The 19148-nt window shown below is 38.4% G+C and overlaps 1 protein-coding gene across 4 annotated transcripts in view; it reads left to right on the top strand.

Annotated features, from left to right (window-relative positions):
* snx13 (sorting nexin 13) overlaps positions 1-19148 on the top strand; it is a 42156-nt gene that overhangs the window by 16909 nt on the left and 6099 nt on the right. For 2 of the 4 annotated variants that reach the window (XM_052135825.1, XM_052135828.1), the window contains exons 4-23: positions 63-152; positions 1512-1633; positions 1877-1998; positions 2162-2266; positions 4131-4219; positions 5917-6000; positions 6180-6318; positions 6509-6597; positions 7292-7391; positions 7477-7673; positions 7925-8029; positions 10906-11038; positions 11123-11160; positions 11252-11321; positions 13247-13425; positions 13873-13980; positions 14074-14184; positions 15613-15774; positions 16069-16140; positions 16312-16457. In XM_052135825.1, the coding sequence (XP_051991785.1) occupies positions 63-152; positions 1512-1633; positions 1877-1998; positions 2162-2266; positions 4131-4219; positions 5917-6000; positions 6180-6318; positions 6509-6597; positions 7292-7391; positions 7477-7673; positions 7925-8029; positions 10906-11038; positions 11123-11160; positions 11252-11321; positions 13247-13425; positions 13873-13980; positions 14074-14184; positions 15613-15774; positions 16069-16140; positions 16312-16457 (2261 nt within the window). The remainder of the gene's footprint in view (positions 1-62; positions 153-1511; positions 1634-1876; positions 1999-2161; positions 2267-4130; positions 4220-5916; positions 6001-6179; positions 6319-6508; positions 6598-7291; positions 7392-7476; positions 7674-7924; positions 8030-10905; positions 11039-11122; positions 11161-11251; positions 11322-13246; positions 13426-13872; positions 13981-14073; positions 14185-15612; positions 15775-16068; positions 16141-16311; positions 16458-19148) is intronic. The other 2 variants (XM_052135827.1, XM_052135826.1) reach the window with 2 other exon arrangements.

Raw genomic sequence — 19148 nt, 5'->3', positions numbered from 1 at the left:
AACGTTTCTTTTCACGTTTTCTTGCTTGAGTTTTAAAAAGAGCTTTTGTGTTTGTCTCGCAGGTTTTAGAAGAGATGAAATCTGAGTCCAAACCCATAAAGATCGACCGGCGTTTGACAGGATCCAACATCATAGATGAACCGCTGCAGCAGGTATCGCTCAACTGAACAAAACGACAGACAAAGTCAGTTAAAATAGCAGATTCACGCTTTTAAGGAACTTGTGGTTTCTTCACTGGCGTTTTCACCCTGTTCACAAGTGTCGTTTGTTTCCGCCTGTGTCTAGATCAGATGCTAGATCAGCTAGTTTGAACATTTAAACTGAACTGGTGTATTCATAAAACTGATGAGCACATGATACTCACTTCAGTTGTATTTCACTCAGTGGTCTCACATGCTTATCATATAGGGTTTGAGTCTGCTTACAATGCATCTATTTTATAAACTGACGTCTACAAATGTTTTAAAAGGAGTCATTCTGCACTTTTTTAGCTCTAATATTAGATTATGTCTACATGCATCAACCTAATTTATTTCAGAAGAGTAGCAAAATCCAGATTTCTATTAACTGGACCCTTTTATATATTGTGCAGTGTATGTGCTCTCTGTGCCAAAATGGTTGTGTAATTCATTCAATACTTGGGAGATGTTTTTGAGAAAATTGTGTTAAGGTAAAACACAGTCAGCAGGTTTGAGAGCTTGTTCTGTGACTTCATTGTGGACACCTCCAGATCCGAGTCAGTTCTGCTGAGGAATGTGCGCCTACACAGATTACTCTGCGGTATAAGTTAGGGTTCATTGTATTTGCGCCATAAAGAATCGAAAGCACATGATCGAAAAATGCACTTCCTTTTTTTGATGCGTTTCACATACACACACATGCTCTGACATTATGGGTGTTTCTTCAGCTTCTGGCACTTTTAGCACTGTGGGCTTCTATAGAGAAAAGTCATGTTAAAAATGTTTCTCTTTTTTAATTATTTGTCTGCTAACAATTCCCAACAGTGTATGTACATGCATCGCAGGAGATTTATCCCAAAAAAGTCTTGAAAATTCCCAGCAGAGTGTCATTTTCAGCACATCTCAAACTCAGTTTTGTGTTTAATTAAATCTGTGCTGGAATTGACACTGACAGAAATGAAATTCTTTACGTATTTGAAATAAAATGGCCGACTCTTTTGTCTCGCTAAAGGCTAATTTCATAGCTAACATATTATGTGTCTTAAATGCACACAATTATATCATATGCACAAAAAATATTCTGCTCAAGTTATATTTACCTTAATTTTGATTCAATGAGATGTCATTTTACTGTACACTGCAAAGACCATGTTGCGTTATGATTCTCATAGTCAGAACCAAAGCCTTAAACTTTAGCGCTATCCTTTTGCTGCCTTGCAAGCACTGCTATTTCTTCTGGAAATGCAAAGCTAGCATTACATTTTAGTTTGCTTGTTCTCTCTCAAAACATTGACTTCTTTTCTCTTATCCTGTTCTTATGTCATTTATCAGGTGATCCAGTTTGCTTTGAGGGACTATATCCAGTTCTGGTACTACACTCTGAGCGATGATGAGACTTTCCTCCTAGAGATCCGGCAGACGGTTCAGAACGCCCTCGTAGAGTTCTCCACCAGGTCAGACACTTGCCTAGCAGGTTTACCCTACAGATCTGTACTTGTCTTTAAGGGGTTTCAAAGCCATTGCTGTGATAGTATGAATGTAAATGACAAACTGTGGTTTTTCAGGGTGGATGTACAGTAACACTAACCACAAACCAAATATTGCATTCTGATGTTCTTACACATTTTTTTAAGAAAAATATTTTGAAATTGAGTGTAAATGGCATGAATGAGTGATTGTTTTTTCCCCTTTCTCAGGTCTAAAGAAGTGGACTGGCAGCCATATTTCACCACCAGACTGGTGGATGATTTTGCGACCCATCTGCGTGTTTTCAGGAAAGCTCAGGAGAGACTGAATGAGAGAGAAGATCCTAAACAACGTAACTACCGTCCTTCCTCTCAATGCACACTGTCGTTCTTACTGCATGGCTGTTTTCCCTAACACTAATTCACAGTTATGTAGCAAAGAGCATCTTCAATGGAAACTCACTTCTGATGACTTTTGCATGTGAGAATATGAGTGTATTTGTGTGTTTGCTGCAGGTGACGCTCCAGATGAGTTGCTGGACTCGTTTTTTGAGGCGGAGGTAGAAATGGAGAGGAAGATCTGTAGAGACATGGTCTGCACGTCCCGTAAAGATGAAGAAGGTAAGACAAGAGACCGCTTTGTCTCTATAGGAGGTTTAAATGATCCAGCCCAGTGACTTTCAATCGTATTGGAATTGAAGTTCAGATCTCTAAAGGGCAGATTCCCATTGGCCAGTCCAGCTAAAAGAAAGGCAAAAAACACCCAGTCTTGTCTGGAATGCTACAGTGGCTGACAGACAATAGAAGAAAACTAGTAAAGCATTTATGGGTGTAATTCTACTGGAGGTGTGCCGTGTCTACATAGAAAAGAAGACATCCTCACACACAGACGCATGCACAAGCAACCTGCATTCCACCAACAATAACAGATGGATTACCACTGAGCATTTACACAATGCCATGTCACTCAAAACACATGATATTGTTTTACCTGTTGAACACAATAGGAGATGTTTAACAGTATGTTCTCGTTGCTTTTTATCAATACAATGAAAGTTGATGATGACGCATGCTTTTGAGCTCCAAAAAGCATGAAAAGCACCATGAAACCACCGTAATAGTGTGGCTCATTTTATATTATATACAAACGCTATATTTTAAGTCTTTAAGTTGTTGCAAATGGAGGTTGACTAATAGTGATTTTGCTAATTCCGATAAATAAAGTGGAAAAAAAAAAACGTTTTGTTTTTTAGTAAATAATAAATAAATAAAAAAACATTTATAGGATAATAAAAATTGTCTTAGTCTTTCTTTACTATGATGGCACCGATATTGAGGCTATAAGAGTCCAAAATGAATACTATCCCAAAAGCAGTTTATTGTTCAACCAAAATGTAAATAACAAGAAAAATTAGCGCATAACAGCAGACTTTTAACTATAAACTACAGTATAAACAAGCCCGTAACTGGCCCCCACAGTGAGTCTGGTTTAGGGTTAGTCAGAGGGGAACTGGCCCCCACAGTGAGTCTGGTTTAGGGTTAGTCATAGGGGAACTGGCCCCCACAGTGAGTCTGGTTTAGGGTTAGTCAGAGGGGAACTGGCCCCCACAGTGAGTCTGGTTTAGGGTTAGTCATAGGGGAACTGGCCCCCACAGTGAGTCTGGTTTAGGGTTAGTCAGAGGGGAACTGGCCCCCACAGTGAGTCTGGTTTCCCCCCAAGGTTATTTTTCTTCATTAATCAACATCTTATGGAGTTTTGTGTTCCTTGCTACAGTCGCCTTCAGCTGCTCACTGGGGTTATTAATACAATCATTATTTAATTACTTATTTTTATACACTATGTACAATCATATTTAATGATGCTGCTCAATGATGACTCTTAAGACTTTATAGATATTACAGTTGCATTTTCTGTTAAAACATGTTTTTCTGTAAAGCTGCTTTGAAATTACGTGTTGTGAAACTTATATATATATATATATATATATATATATATATATATATATATATATATATATATATATACATACACATATATACATACATACTTTCAGTTAATGAAAGAAGTTTACATTCAGTACTGTGCAACAGTTTTAGGCACTTATGAAAAATGTTGCATAGTGAGGATGTCTTCAAAAATAATGCCAGAAATAGTTTTCATTTATCACTTAATGTCATATAAAGTCCAGTAATCATAAAAAGATAAATCAATATTTGGTGTGTTATTGAGGAATAAAAAATGGTGAATAATAAAAAAAACTATCGGCATAGATTTTTGCGATGAACCGATAGTTACAAAAATCTACTATTGGCACCGATTAATCTGTAAAGAATATATCGGTCTACCTCTAATTGCAAACAAAGAGGTTCTTGTGTTATTCATGAACATGCCAGATTTAAACATATGGAAGTATAAATAACAACTGTAATTGTTTAATTCAATTCTCTTTACGCTAGACGTATGACTGTAGTGTGTTATCTGCAGGTTACCTGCGGGATCTCTGTGAAGTGCTGCTGTATCTGTTACTACCTTCTGGAGATTTCCACAACAAGAACATGAGATACTTCCTCAGGGTGAGACACATCTGTTTAGGTCAACTATAGACCACACAAAGACTTGCACGGTTTTAGGGTCTCTCTTTCGGTACGGTTCAGTATTTGCTATGTTCAGAATAAAAATATTACTTCAGAATCCAAAGAATATTGGGCCTCGGCGAGTAAAGACGCTGACTACCACACCTGGAGTCGCGAGTTTGAATCCAGGGTGTGCTGAGTGAATCCTGTCAAGTCTCCTAAGCAACCAAATTGGCCCAGTTGCTAGGGAGGGTAGAGTCACATGGTGTAACCTCCTTGTGGTCACTATAATGTGGTTCCTGCTCAGTGGGGCGTGTGGTGAGTTGTGTTTGGATGCCGCAGAGAATAGCATGAAGCCTCCACACGCACTAGGTCTCTGCGGTAACGCGCTCAACAAGCCACGTGATAAGATGCATGGATTGATGGTCAAAGATGCAAAGGCAACTGAGATTCGTCCTCCGCCACCCAGATTGAGGCGAGTCACTACGCCACCATGAGGACATCAAGTGCATTGTGAATTGGGCATTCCAGATTGGGGAGAAAATCACACTTTGATAAACATTTCAACAGGTTTACCCTTAACTACAATCATGGTTTTACATAGTAACAGTTCCCATAGTTTAAGCATTGTATTTGAGGTAAAACATGGTTACTGTCATGGTTACAATATATAGTAAAATCATGACTACTGCAGTATTAGTTATAAAACCAAGGTTATTTGTATCAAAACCATGATTTCTGCTCAGATGGTTATTTCTGGATCATGGTTACTACAATATTACTATAGTAAAACCATGGTTAATTTTCATCAGGGTTCTATAACTATAAAAAACATTTATCTAATTACTGAATCTACATTTAAATTGAATACCTGGACTTTAATACTACATGCATCATCATAAAGTGCATTTTAAACCACGTGTATTCAACATACAGAACCTGTACATCGCTATAAAAGGAATAACCTTGCTATAAAAATTTATACATGAAGGGATGTTGTGATAATGTGGCTCGGGTATTTTAATCATACGTGGAGATCCCACATATGGCAATGAGTCTGCTTAAAAACGCAACTGAGTGTGTGCAGTTGCGGCTCATCTGCGGCTCATCTGCGGCTCATCTGCGGCTCATCTGCGGCTCATCTGCGGCTCATCTGCGGCTCATCTGCGGCTCATCTGCGGCTCATCTGCGGCACTCGAGTCGAGTGATGTTGGCAAACAGTGCCTGTTTCTTTACCATCGCTGTTGTAATTGACTGCAAAAAGAAAATGTTTCCAGAAAGGATTAACACACGGGGCTTCTCTCAGTGAATCGTTTTCTCCGCTTGCCATTTTCAACTACTCGCAACATGTGCAGAACTGTGATGTCATCATGTTGACCCACATGAAACTCAGGCAGAGCTTGTTTAAATACAGAGCCATACAGGTGCATTAGCGGAGGATGTAACTGTGCCTGTATATTTGACTCTTTGTTTCTTTCACCAAACCTTGTGCTCCAGATGCATCATTAAACTTGAGGTGAACCGCGGTGCCAATGCTTACCGAACCGAGGGTGGCAAACCGTACGTTTACCGAGAACCGTTATACCCCCAGTTTATATGGTCCTCACAGGTCTTGACGCTATGAATATGGCTTCAGATTAGATGTCTTGTAAAGTGACAAACGTGATCTGATTGATTCTTTGATTGATGTCCTGCAGGAAATATTAGCCAGAGGAGTTCTTCTGCCATTAATTAACCAGTTGAGTGACCCGGATTACATCAACCAGTTCATTATCTGGATGGTGAGACAGATGACTTTCTGTTTGCTTGCTTGTTTTTGGTGATCCGAGTATGGTCAGTTTTGTATTTGATTTTTTCATTTATAAAGATAATCAAGATTTCTTGAACAAAAAGAGCAAAAAATAAATCATGTTATATGTTATATGACCCTTTTTTTATCGATTTGTGTGTGTTTAAGCAGATCCGTGACTCCAGCTGTAACTATGAGGCCTTCCTGAACATCTTAAAGTTGACCGACAAACCGGCCGAGCTGGAGGCCGTCAAGGACAAAGTCCTGGAAGAGCTTCAGTTTTTGCGATCTCTGGACACAGTTGGAGACCGTACACAAATACACACTTACACCCTTCCCCTCTCTTGAAACAATACTGTATTAAACACACTTAAACATCAGTTTATGGAAAATAAACACTGAAATCTGTGGATTATTTTAGAATGAATGACATCTTGACAATATTGTTTACGCCATCCATATTGTATTTCTATTTACATCTTTTTCCATCTCTCTCACAGATATCAGCGTAATAAAGAATCAAATCAACAGTTTGCTTTTTGTGAAGAAAGTCTGTGAAACAAGAATACAAAGGCTACAGTCAGGAAAGGTAAACCCAACGGTTTAATTTACATTTCCTGTATTATGATCAGTGTTGGGTTACGTTGCTTTTAAAAGTAACTCATTAGAATTTTGCTTAACTCAAAGTAACACATGGAAAGTAAAGTGTTACTTTTTCCTCACAGCCACTTTCACTTCTGCAATGCTATGCATTCCATGCAAATAAGCCATGCATTGCATTCAAGAGACATTACAGGTCATGCCAGCTACTGTACAACACTCATGCCAAAACAACATAGTAAACAAACGGCTATTTCAAGTTCTTCACGTCATATTTAGAATAAAGGATCAAATACATGAATATGCATGATTTGTTTTTCCATAAATGATTTAAACTAATATATCTGATTTATATCTAAAATATTTAAATTGTATTAATTTAAACTAACATCACCAACAATAATGTTGATAGAAAATACAGATATTACTTTCTTAAATTCAATTATTTTGTATGTTATAAGATATTTTGAACATTACTTTGACTTAGAACTTATCAATTACGATTTAATGAAGTTATTGTTTAACTATTAACAACATTTATCGACCACTGATTAATCTTCAACAAACCTAATCCCCACTGTGAACATCAGGCCATTAGAGAACCAACCCTTTATACATCTACAGACTCTTACTCTACACCTTCAACACAAAAATAACTCTTCAACATTGTTTTTACCAAACAGGAAGTCGACGCTTTAAAACTTGCTGCTAACTTTGGGAAGTTGTGTGTGATTCCGTTGGAACATATCCTAGTGCATAACATCGCACTCCAGTTCTTCATGGGTGAGTTGAGCGATGGACAACAACCGTTCTCTGGTCTGAAACACAACATCATCAGCTCACCCCTCATTACTCTCTCTGTCTCCAGACTACATGCAGCACATGGGTGCACAGGCGGTTCTGTTCTTCTGGCTGACGGTGGAGGGCTATCGGGTCACAGCGCAGCAGCAGCTGGAGGTGTTACAGAGCAGCCAGAGAGACGGAAAAAACCAGAGCAGCCAGACAACCAAAGGGCTACTGAGAGCCGCCGCACTGGGCGTCTATGACCAGTACCTGTCTGAGAAGGTGAGCAGCACCAAGAGGATTCCAAAATCTGAACGCTCTAATCTGATTGGCTGGCTTGATTTTTGAGAGTCTGGGTGAACGGGTTTCTTATCAGTCTGTCTCGAAACAAAGTTGTTTCAGACGGTCTCTTGTCTAAGTGGGCAGTTCTTGGCCAGACTTTGTTATAGTCAAAAGTTTGGCAAGTGGTTGTGGCATTGATGGGGTGTAGCAAATCCATGCGGTGATGATTGACAGGTGCTTTCTCCAATCAGGCCTCTCCCAGAGTGCAGGTGGACGAAGCGTCTGCTGCCAGATTGGCTCAAAAACTCAGCAAAGAGGATCCCACACCTGAGATATTCGATGAGATCCAGAAAAAGGTAGCAACGTGTTCTTATGTTGTGTGACTTGTACATTACAGATTCCCATTTAGATTAGAGTGTAAACATGATTTTAGTGTGCTAAAATCACTTTTGAACCTTTTCTGTGTAAAGTTATAGCCAATTTTACAACTTTACCATGACGATGTCAACAAACCCTAAAACCGTAAATTGACTGTAAAAATTACAATTTAAACAACTTTACAGCTCCGATATTACGAGTTTTAACAGAACGCCTGCTGGCATGATTTCTGAATGTATTTGTCCTGAAATTAATGAATCGATAATCTTCATCGGTCAAATTATTAATGACAATTAATCGATTATCAGTTATTTCCCTGCTATGATGGCCAATGTGAGGTTGAATGTTGAGATGCTGTCTTGATATGTAAAATGGCAAATAATTCAAGGACCCAGTCTGATTGTAGCCCACATAAAGAATACATCATGCAGACGTCCCACACAAAATAAGTATTTTAATGTAAATTCTATGATTAAATATTAATCACAATGAATATCATGGGAAATAATCGATAATTACTGTTATCGTACAGCCCTAACTGTAACTAAAGAATTATTAAAGAAATTGTAAACTCGAAAATCACTTTCGTGGGACACAAAATATCTAATAAAAGTGAAAAGTAATCAAGCTGTCATGCTTTAAAAATGACACACACAAACCAACAGAATATTAGTCGTCGATATAACTTTTGCGCTAAATTCCAAGTCCTTTAAAACCACACAATTACTAGCCTAGTTTCCATCAACTTTTCACGCTATTTTGTTGTCGACAAAGTGAAATTGCGTAAAAAAATTGTGCGTCATTTGCCGCCTTCCTGTTTCCTTTCAAATGGCCTTTTATAGATAAAAAATGGTGTGCGTGATGACGTCATGTCTAAAAAAACCACTTTGTCGCATTAGATTTGTTTAATCGCGAATGAAATCTGCCCTGAAGCCGTTTCCATTCAGAAATGTGTTAATCGCTAATTCGCCTCCCAGATGTCCCAAATATTTTCCTCTGACGTTTTGGTAAAATGGGAGATTATTGAGACAATTCATTGAAATTATCCAGTTTACTGTCATTTTAATTTCACAAATAAAAGCAATCAGAAGAGGAGGAATTACAATCAAAAGGGAACAGTTGCTCTTCTGATAGGACTGTAATATTGGTCCTGATGTTGCACCTATCGCAGGTTGCCACCGGTTCCGCCCAGAAAGCGAATCGGCATGGCCCTGTTTAAGCTGCAACCTGCACCAAGTTGTGTCTGAAACTTTCTGTCTCAGTATAAGGACAATCAATCGATGTGTATATGATGTGTGCACAGCTATTAAAGAAACATTGATACGGTGTTATATCAGGATTTATATATGATACATTCCTGATATTCAATATTTTGAACAATCATCTAATCAAAAGCATCGCCATCACAACTGCATTATGTCCCGCATATTTCTCCAGCAACTTTAAACGACCAACTGAACTTGATTATCATCTAAAATTAATTTTAGCATCATAATGCAAATTTACATTTTTCTGAAGAAGCAGTAAATGCGATCCGAGGTAAAGAAGGTGAGATTTAAAATATTTAAACTTTTTAAAATGTTCAAAAGCTGTTTTTCTGAAAGTGACTCATTGGACAGATAGTTCAGATCGTTTATATTCTTGAGAAAACTCTAGAACATTCTGAGAACGTCATTCAGCGACTTTATTAATCTACAGAACAGGGTACGGCTTATTTAAGTTTGTGTAAAGAAAAGGCATATATAGAATATATATTTTTCATTTGGTAATTTATTTTATGTACTACTGGGAATTTTGTCGACATTTTTTCAAAAGTATCAACAATAATTTAATAGAATTGGGCTGTAAGTGTTCCAGAAAAGCACACTGATGTTTTTCTCCTAGTATTGTGTATTTATTTAATTTAAAACATCTTCGTGCACAGAAATGATCTGTTTTATGTATTGTGGTCTAATTCCGTTACTGCCGTCTATTATTTTGAATAGTGTGGAAAAGCAACTTTAAAAAATAAACGGATGAATACTGCGATTAAATTAATCACAAACAGTGGCCATTCATTTGTTCTCCTTGTACTTGTTGATGACCGGTGCATGATACGAGATATTTGTGTTGGCACTCCTGGAAGTGTCACGTTTGCAGATCGGCTCTATATGCCGCTAAGATCGATCCATAATCGCGTGCAATAAATTGGCTTTCAAGGACGTATACCTCGTCATCATGATTAACACAAGTAAACGATTGGGGCAAACTCTGTCATGTGACCGTTTACTTTTGCGTTTATGCGAATCTCAACAAAGTGTTTCCAAACCAGTTTTTCGCGACATTTCAAGTATCGACATAGAGTTTATATGCTAGAGTTAAAGGGAGAAATATTATGTCAACACTTGTGAAATTGTAGCGATAATTTGCATTTCCATCAGCTTTATTTTGATGCGCTAAAACTTTTCCGCAAAAAATCCTTGGATGGAAACATAGTTACTTTGTGTGATGAACAGACTGAAATTTAAGTAGTTATTCACTATCAAGTCAAATCATTGATCAAGTTGTGTATCAGGTACCCAAAATGAACCATTATTAATATCATTCCTTCAAGAGATATCCTTTACCGCTGACTTACAGACTCCATTCAAACTTTGTTTTGTTGATAATTTGGTCTTTATAAATGTCATGTTTACTCACACTGTTACGGTTCTCAGCATTCAAAATCATATTTCCCTTCTCTATCTGATTCCTGAATCTGCAAACTTTAAAATCATACTGTCGCTGCCTTGCATGTGTTTCAGGTAGTGCAAATCTGCTTTGGCAGTACAGTTGAACTCTTGTTGAAATGGCTCTTTTTATCTCTGTTTCTCAGGTGTATGATCTGATGTTGAAGGATGAGCGGTATTATCCGTCTTTTAAGCAGCACCCGCTGTATATACGGATGCTGGCTGAGCTGGACATGCTCAAGGAACCCAGTTACAGGGGTTCTGAGGATGGGGACTTAGGTGAGAGACCCAGACAGTATCAGATCTCTCATAAAAACACAACAAGAGTTTTCTGGTTTAATCTGTCTCTTTCTGTCCTTCCAGAGTCATTCAACGGCTCTCCAACAGGAAGCATTAATTTAGTACGTCAAAGCTCTTCATATCTCTCCACGCACCAGATATGATCAGTGCATTGTGCTGAAGTGTGTTTTTGATGCCTGTCTGTGTTTATAGTCATTAGATGATCTCAGCAGCGGGAGTGTGGATGAATCTGCTCAGTTTCATGCGTTTATCTCTGATACAGGTGAGAGTTTGAACTAATAATCACTATTTTAAGACATAAATATAATTTCAATAGACGACAAAGATGGCAAAAGACGACAAGAGCATGTGAGAAGTCTTCCAACAATTGACTTGCTGACATTCTGCTTTTCATTTGTTTTGTATTTGTGTGCGCTTTAATCGTTAGACTTAAACAAGTAGATGAACTGGACCTAAACAAGTCGACCTTAGCAACAGATTATTAGCATGCTAACACCTTCTGCGATGCATTTTGTCCTTTAGCACTCCATTAAAGCACCGCTAAGTCAAGTTGATGTGTTTTTTTGTTTGTCTCAAAAAAGGCCTTAAAGGAATATTCTGGGCTCAATACAAGTTAAAGGAACAGTTCACCCAAAAATGAAAGTTCTCATCATTTACTCACCCTGATGCCATCCCAGATGTGTATGACTTTATTTCTTCTTCAGAACCCAAATGAAGATTTTTCGAAGAATATTTCAGCTCTGTAGGTCCTTACAGAATGGGAAAGTGAATGGGTGCCAAATTTGAGAAGCTCCAAAAGTACATAAAGCCATCATAAAAGTAATCCATACGATTCCAGTGGATTAATTAATGTCTTCTCGTGTGTGTGTGTGTGTGTGTGTGTGTGTGTGTGTGTGTGTGTGTGTGTGTGTGTGTAATTCACAATGGTCGAGGTCACATAGCGTATTGGCAAGTTCACATGAGAACATACGAGGCTCAGTGTTGCTCACAACAGAGGAGCATAGATATTCATACATAGATGCCTTATCTGGCTGGTTTGGATACGTCAACTGTGGCGCATCTACATCTTGAAACAGTCAACAAGGAGAGATGTTTGAATCTGTTTGAGTGCAAGTGAATGGAGTAGATGCCTTAGACCGAGCTCCTTGCTCAGACGGCTGCATAAACTGCTTTTGTGTGGAAACGGTAGCATGGTCCATAGCTGCTAATAAGGGATCAACAAATGAATATCTATACAGAGGCGGCTTACGTGCATAAAAAAGCACAAAAAAAATAAAAGTTTAACAATTTGATATTTTTCTCACACACAACAATCATATAGCTTCTGAAGACATGGACTAAACCACTAGAGTCAAATTAATTACATTTATGCTGCTTTTTGGAGCTTCTAAGTTCTGGTCACCATTCACTTGTATTGTATGGACCAAGAGAGCTGAAATATTCTTCTGAAAATCTTCATTTGAGTTTAGCAGAAAGAAAGTCACATCTGGCATGAGTCACAAGATGGCATGAGGGTGAGTAAATGATGAGAACTGCCCCTGTAAGTATATGTAATGCGCTGGGGCAAATGTGTGTGACGCACATTCAATGTTTGTGTACTTCTCATTTTCATGCTCCGTTTATTTGGAGGATTCTTTCATTCTTCATCTTCATTTCTTTTATTTCTTACGTTCATCTGTTCTCCTGTCAAACCTTTCTTTCTTTTTCCTTTCAAATTGTCTCCCTTTTTCTTTCTTTCTTTTCCATCTTTTTCTTTCTTTTCTTCCTTTTCTTCTTTCCTTTCTCCCTTTTTTCTTTTTTATCCCTTTTTCTTTCTTTATTTTCCATCTTTTTTCTTCCTTCTTTCCTTTCTCCCTTTTTTCTTTTTCTTTTCTTCTTTCCTTTTTTCTTTCCTTTTCTTTCTTTTTCTTCCTTTTCTTCTTTCCTTTCTCCCTTTTTTCTTTTTATCCTTTTTCTTTCATTTTTCTCCTTTCCTTTTTTCGTTCCTTTCATTTCTTTTTATCCCTTTTTTCTTTCTTTTTATCCCTTTTTCTTTCTTTCAGTTTACTTTCTTTTTCTCCTTTTTTTTCTTTTAATTTTTCTTTCTTTTCCTCCCTTTTTTGATTTCCCATCTTTCTTTTCCTCTTTCATTCCCTGCTGACTCCTGCATCATCGCTCCTGTTTCGCTCCTTGTCAAACGGTTCTCAGTAGCTGATGCTTTTCTAAACCACCTTCCTGTGGCAGGCGTTTGTAATGATCACGGGAAGACCTACGCCCTCTACACCATTACCGTCATCCGCAAGAACTCCGACGGCAGCGAGGACATCTGGAAGACATACCGTCGCTACAGCGATTTTCATGACTTCCACATGCGCATCACGGAGCAGGTGAGAGAATCTGACTGTCCACACACATTCACAGCCATTTCTTTAGTTTTTAGTTCATTGTTCTATGGCATCTCAAACCACTTATGAATGTGGCACGATTGGTTTGATATCAGATATGACCAGACCTGGACTGAAGCTGCAGACTTGTTCTGCTATTTGGGGAAAATAAGTGGAATTTGCGTGTCTGGATATGCCTAAAAATGAGATTTGGGCCGCCAGTGGGAGTCAGATTAGTGTCATATTTAAATCTAAATTAAATATTTCCAAAAATAGACCAAAGATATTAAAAATAATTATGATCTCATTTTTGAAGTAGATATGACCATAAACGGGACCTTTATATGGTGTCATTTCACATCTGCGTAAAGGTCGATATACCGTCTACCCAGACTAGATCAATTGGGTTTGATGGTTTGACTTTCGCTAATCTGTGTCCTTTGTCTTCAGTTTGAGAGCCTTGCAGCAATTCTCAAGCTTCCTGGGAAAAAGACCTTTAACAACATGGACCGAGAGTTCTTGGAGAAAAGAAAGAAGGAACTGAACTCATATCTACAAGTGAGTCAGATCAAGCTGTGTGTTTATTTTGGGATGTGCTGACTCGGGTGTCCTGAAGATCCAAGCGTGCTGAGAAATGAGTTTGTCTTCCAGCTGCTGCTGAATCCAGATATGATGAAGGCCTGTTCCGTGCTCATACCCTACATCTACGACTTCCTGGAAAACAAAGCGTACAGCAAAGGCAAAGGAGACTTTGCACGCAAGGTGAGAAACTCCACATACCCATTTACACTGTCATGTGGGACGGTGAAAGAATATTTGGGGAGTACTGTTATGCCTAGTAAGACTGGATGATATTACTAAAATGATATATGAAAAAAAAATTTATATTTTGCCTATTTATATAAATATGTAAAGTTTCCATGGTCATGGAAAACCTGGAAATATCAGAGAATTAAAATTTCCAGGCCTAGTAATGTCAAATAGGGCTTTTTTTTTTTCTTCAGTTATTTGTTTTTCCAAATTCTGTGTTTTTCTGTTAAATTTTGTTTGACTTTGTGTTTGGAAGTTGAACAATTTTAGCATATAAAACACATCTGTCTAATCAAATACATCCATGGAGTTTTAATCAAATGAAAAACAGAACAATTACTTTTCATCATACCATTATATTATTTTTAAGCGCTTATACAGACCCTCACTGCACAATCCAAAACACATCATTGCAAAACACATTTTATTTAATGTTTTATTTATTTATTGTCAAATACAGTATCGCACTGTTAATACAAATTAATAATGTTAATGACGTTGATGAAAACTTCTATTTTTCTAAATATTGCTTAAATAGAATGTCATTATTATTATTATTATTTATTTATTTATTTATACATTTAATATAGTATTTACTCTGAGTAATATTTATATCTGTTGCAATTTCTTCAGTTTCACAGTGTGTCATCGAAATTAATAAAACATTAAATCCTGGAAATTTCTGTTATTAATAAGCTATTCTAGATATGCTGAGCCCTAAAATGTGTAATTGGCTAATTATAGCTCTTTGTGAGTGCATTGGCTATAAAGTCGTTTAAAAAACAAAGTCCTTATTTAATCACGAGCGACTAGAAACGTCTTGGAAAAGTCATGGAAAATCATGGAAATTCATGGTCAAATGTTGTGGGAACCCTGTATACTGTATGTTATATGCACCATTTATTTGTATTTATTAAATATATTAAATAGTCAAACATATTTTTTATTATTTTTATATACTGTATATGTAAAATATTTTTTATATATATATAAAAAAATGCATACACATATTTGTTTTCATTTATTCAACATTTATATGCACCATTCCTTTACATTTATTTTCCTGCATCTTTTCCATATTTACTTGCGCTATTGTTTTTGAAACGAGTCGTTGATCTGATTTAAAAATAAATACAAAAAATTACGTTTGAAAGGACTGAATCACGTGAGTCAATTAAACTTCACAACTGTATCGCCATTTTTGCAACAACGGTAAATTAGAGCCGCTTATTACATGCGTTCTCGTAGGCTCTCGGCACAGTAACATGGTGACCTCCAGTGATGAACTCACTTCAACTTATGCCGACATTCAAGGGATGGAAACAGCACTGAGCTGTTATCTGGTTTTGTAAATGTATCCTGTTCTCTGGACTCGGACAGATGGACACGTTTGTGAATCCTCTCCGGAGCTCCATGCGGAATGTGTCCAATGCCGTGAAGTCACTGCCGGACAGCCTGGCCGAGGGAGTGTCCAAAGTCTCGGCGGACATGGGCCGTGTGTCCGAGAAACTTGGCCAGGACATTAAACAATCCATATTTAAGGTAGAGCACGCCAAGAGATTCACCAACAAAAAGTGGACGTTTGTCCTCCTTACAAATATCAAAGATCACACGGACACCCGGACTCTCATGTTGCTTTTTCATTTATTTTACCATTTCTTTTCCATAACTGAGAAATATAGTCTCTCCCAGTATTTGCATTGCATATAGTTGGCCGAGCAGGCGCAGAATTTGATTGCATGTGGTCAGAAATGAAGTTTGTGTGCTCAACAGACATTATTCAGCACTTTTATTGTCGTTTATGTGTCAGTATCTCCAGGTGTGTTTATTTCACAGGTGCCTCCTTTAATCCCAAAGTCTGATATTGATCCTGATCACTGCCGTGTCTCTGCCCAGCTCGATGACAATGTACGTAAACGCGACTGCCACCTGTGAGGCAGTCAATGTACTCCTACTATGCTCATTCCTGTTTATATGACCTTTTAGTTCATTTATAGATGGGATTGATTGTGCTACGGACATGACTGATTCTGAAATAAGCAACCACCCAGAACACCTAAATGTTGTTTTGTCGTACAGGTGGATGATAATATTCCTCTGAGGGTGATGTTGCTATTGATGGACGAAGTATTTGACTTGAAGGAGAGAAATCAGTGGCTGAGAAGAAACATAAAAAACCTGCTACAACAGCTCATCAGAGCCACTTATGGAGACACTATTAACAGGTGCGACACACACACAGTATGACTCAAACTAGATCCATCAGTCGATTAAAAAATCAATCACTTAATTGCTGATTAACTAATCATATTAGGATAGCTCAGTACTTTATTCATCCCAAGGTGAAAATTGAAATGGTACAACAGGAAAATAAATATACAGGATAGAAATTGCAATAACATTGAATAGGCATGAGGACTGCAGATGTGGCCCAGGGCAATAAATTCGATGTCCATACAGTAAACCGCCTAAGACAGCACTACAGGGAGACTGGAAGAACAGCTGATATCACACCTGTGGGACAGGTACAGGATGGCAACAACAACTGCCCGAGTTACACCAGGAATGCACAATCCCTCCATCAGTGCTCAGACTGGTCCCCAATAGTTTGAGAGAGGCTGGACTGAGGGCTTGTATGCCTGTTGTAAGGCAGGTCCTTACCAGACATCACCGGCAACAACGTCACCTATGGGCACAAACCCACCTTCGCTGGACCAGACAGGACTTGCAAAAAGTGCTCTTCACTGACGAGTCACGGTTTTGTCTCACATGGAGTGATGGACGGACTCGCGTTTATCGTCAAAGGAATGAGCGTTACACCGAGGCCTGTCCTCTGGAGCGGGATAGATTTGGAGGTGGAGGGTCTGTCATGTCTGGGGCGGTGTGTCACAGTATCTTCAGACTGAGCTTGTTGTCATTGCAGGCAATCTTTCGCTGTGCGTTACAGGGAAGATGTCCTCCTCCCTCATGTGGTACCCTTCCTGCAGGCTCATCCTGACATGACCCTCCAGCATGACAATGCCACCAGCCATACTGCACGTTCTGTGTGGGATATCCTGCAAGACAGGAATGTCAGTGTTCTGCAATAACCAGCGAGAAGCCCAGATCTCAATCCCATTGAGCACGTCTGGGTCCTGTTGGATTGGAGGGTGAGGGCAAGAGCCATTCCCCCCAGAAATGTCCGGGAACTTGCAAGTGCCTTGGTGGAAGAGTGAGGTAACATCTCACAGCAAGAACTGGCAAATCTGGTGCAGTCCATGAGGAGAAGATGCACTGCAGTACTTAATGCAGCTGGTGGCCACACCAGATACTGACTGTTACTGTTGATTATGACCCCCTCTTTGTTCAGGGACACATTATTACATTTCTGTTAGTCCTATGTCTGTGAAACTTGTTCAGTTTATGTCTTAGTTGCTGAATCTTTTTATGTTCAAACTAATATTTATACATGTTAAGTTTGCTGAAAATAAAGCAGTTGAAAGTGAGAGGTCTCAATTCAGCTATGGAAGAAATTCATGGGATTTTTACTCCTGGAACCGGACTTGTGCTCAATAGACATTACAAAAAGTGACTTTAGAAGTCAATACATTAGTTGGTTTATTTCCATGTCATTGAACATAAGCCTATTATTGGCCTGCAATCCATTTTGCTATTGAGTTTGTCAATCTGTCTGAGGTAGACATGGTGGGCTTTTCGCTCAAGATAAATAAACTGCTTGATGGAGTGTAACTCAATGGAAGGGAATGGCAAAGACAAGAGACATGTCAAAAACACGCTCAATGCATATAGGGTGCAAGAAGCTGATAAAACATTGAGACCTTTAACAACGGCCGATGACATCTGTCTGACACCCATGCCACCCTAAAAATGAGCTTTGCCACCCCAACTAGGACCCCGCTCGCGTCCTGGAGACAGTGCTTAACCCGTCCATGTTGGGCATGGTCCATAACACCCCCCTTCAGACAGACATATTGGATGCCACCCCTTCCTCAACTGTTGCCACCACTGGTAAAACATCCTGGACATGCCCCTGTCTGACACGTGTACATAAACTGCAAAAACATAAATGTATTTTTGTCTTATTTTCTGGTAAAAAATATCTAAACATCCATAAAATAAACTTGATTTCACTTTGAATCAAGTTTTTTCCCTTACCCTGTTGGCAAATGTACATTTGGTTCGATTTCTCTGAAAACAAGACATTATCTTCTGTCATTTTGCTTAAGTAAATGTACCTTATTTTCAAGAATGTCAAGACAAAAATATTCAGTAAGAACATTTTATTTTCCAGTGTAGACCAACAATTAAAAGCCAAACGTGCATAAAGCCTTTTATTATAGGGATGTCGATTTAAAACGTTAATTTAGTGTGATTATTTAAAAAATAACACTTTATGAAAACGCAGTTAATCATGCCCCTGACCTGTATTTAAACTCCATAACAAGGAATGTTCCACCTCCAGAGCAATTCAAGCTTGATGTACCACCTTGGTGCAGTAGGGGGCAGTCAGCGCTCCAGCTGGACAGGCAACACACCTTGTCGAACCAACGAGCAAGGAGCATACAGCCTTCCAAAGACATGCTTTTTTTGCTCAAAGCCAGCTGGACCGTGCTCAACAGAATGAAGGGATCTTGAGACAGGTTTTCAAAGTGTTAATCTGCGTTAAACTTCCGCTGAAAACAAGTGAGATGCTCCAAAAGTGCCTATGTGAAGCACGAGCATTTAGATCAACGGTTAAAATAGAGCAGAGGGAAGCCAATAAAAACTTTTACTTTTAACGCCGACTTGTCTGTTGCCTCTATATGATTTGTAAAGTATTTGAATTATCAGAATTATAAAATGTATTATGCCTATATATTATATTTATAATGATCTTAACTATTCTAAATGACATTTATTTAGGGGCCTTTCTCAGT

The sequence above is a fragment of the Xyrauchen texanus genome, chromosome 10 (genome assembly GCF_025860055.1).
Source record: "Xyrauchen texanus isolate HMW12.3.18 chromosome 10, RBS_HiC_50CHRs, whole genome shotgun sequence".
NCBI classification, from domain to species: Eukaryota; Metazoa; Chordata; class Actinopteri; order Cypriniformes; family Catostomidae; genus Xyrauchen; species Xyrauchen texanus.
The sequence above is the reverse complement of the archived record's forward strand: the minus strand, read 5'-3'. Positions and strand labels throughout refer to the sequence as shown.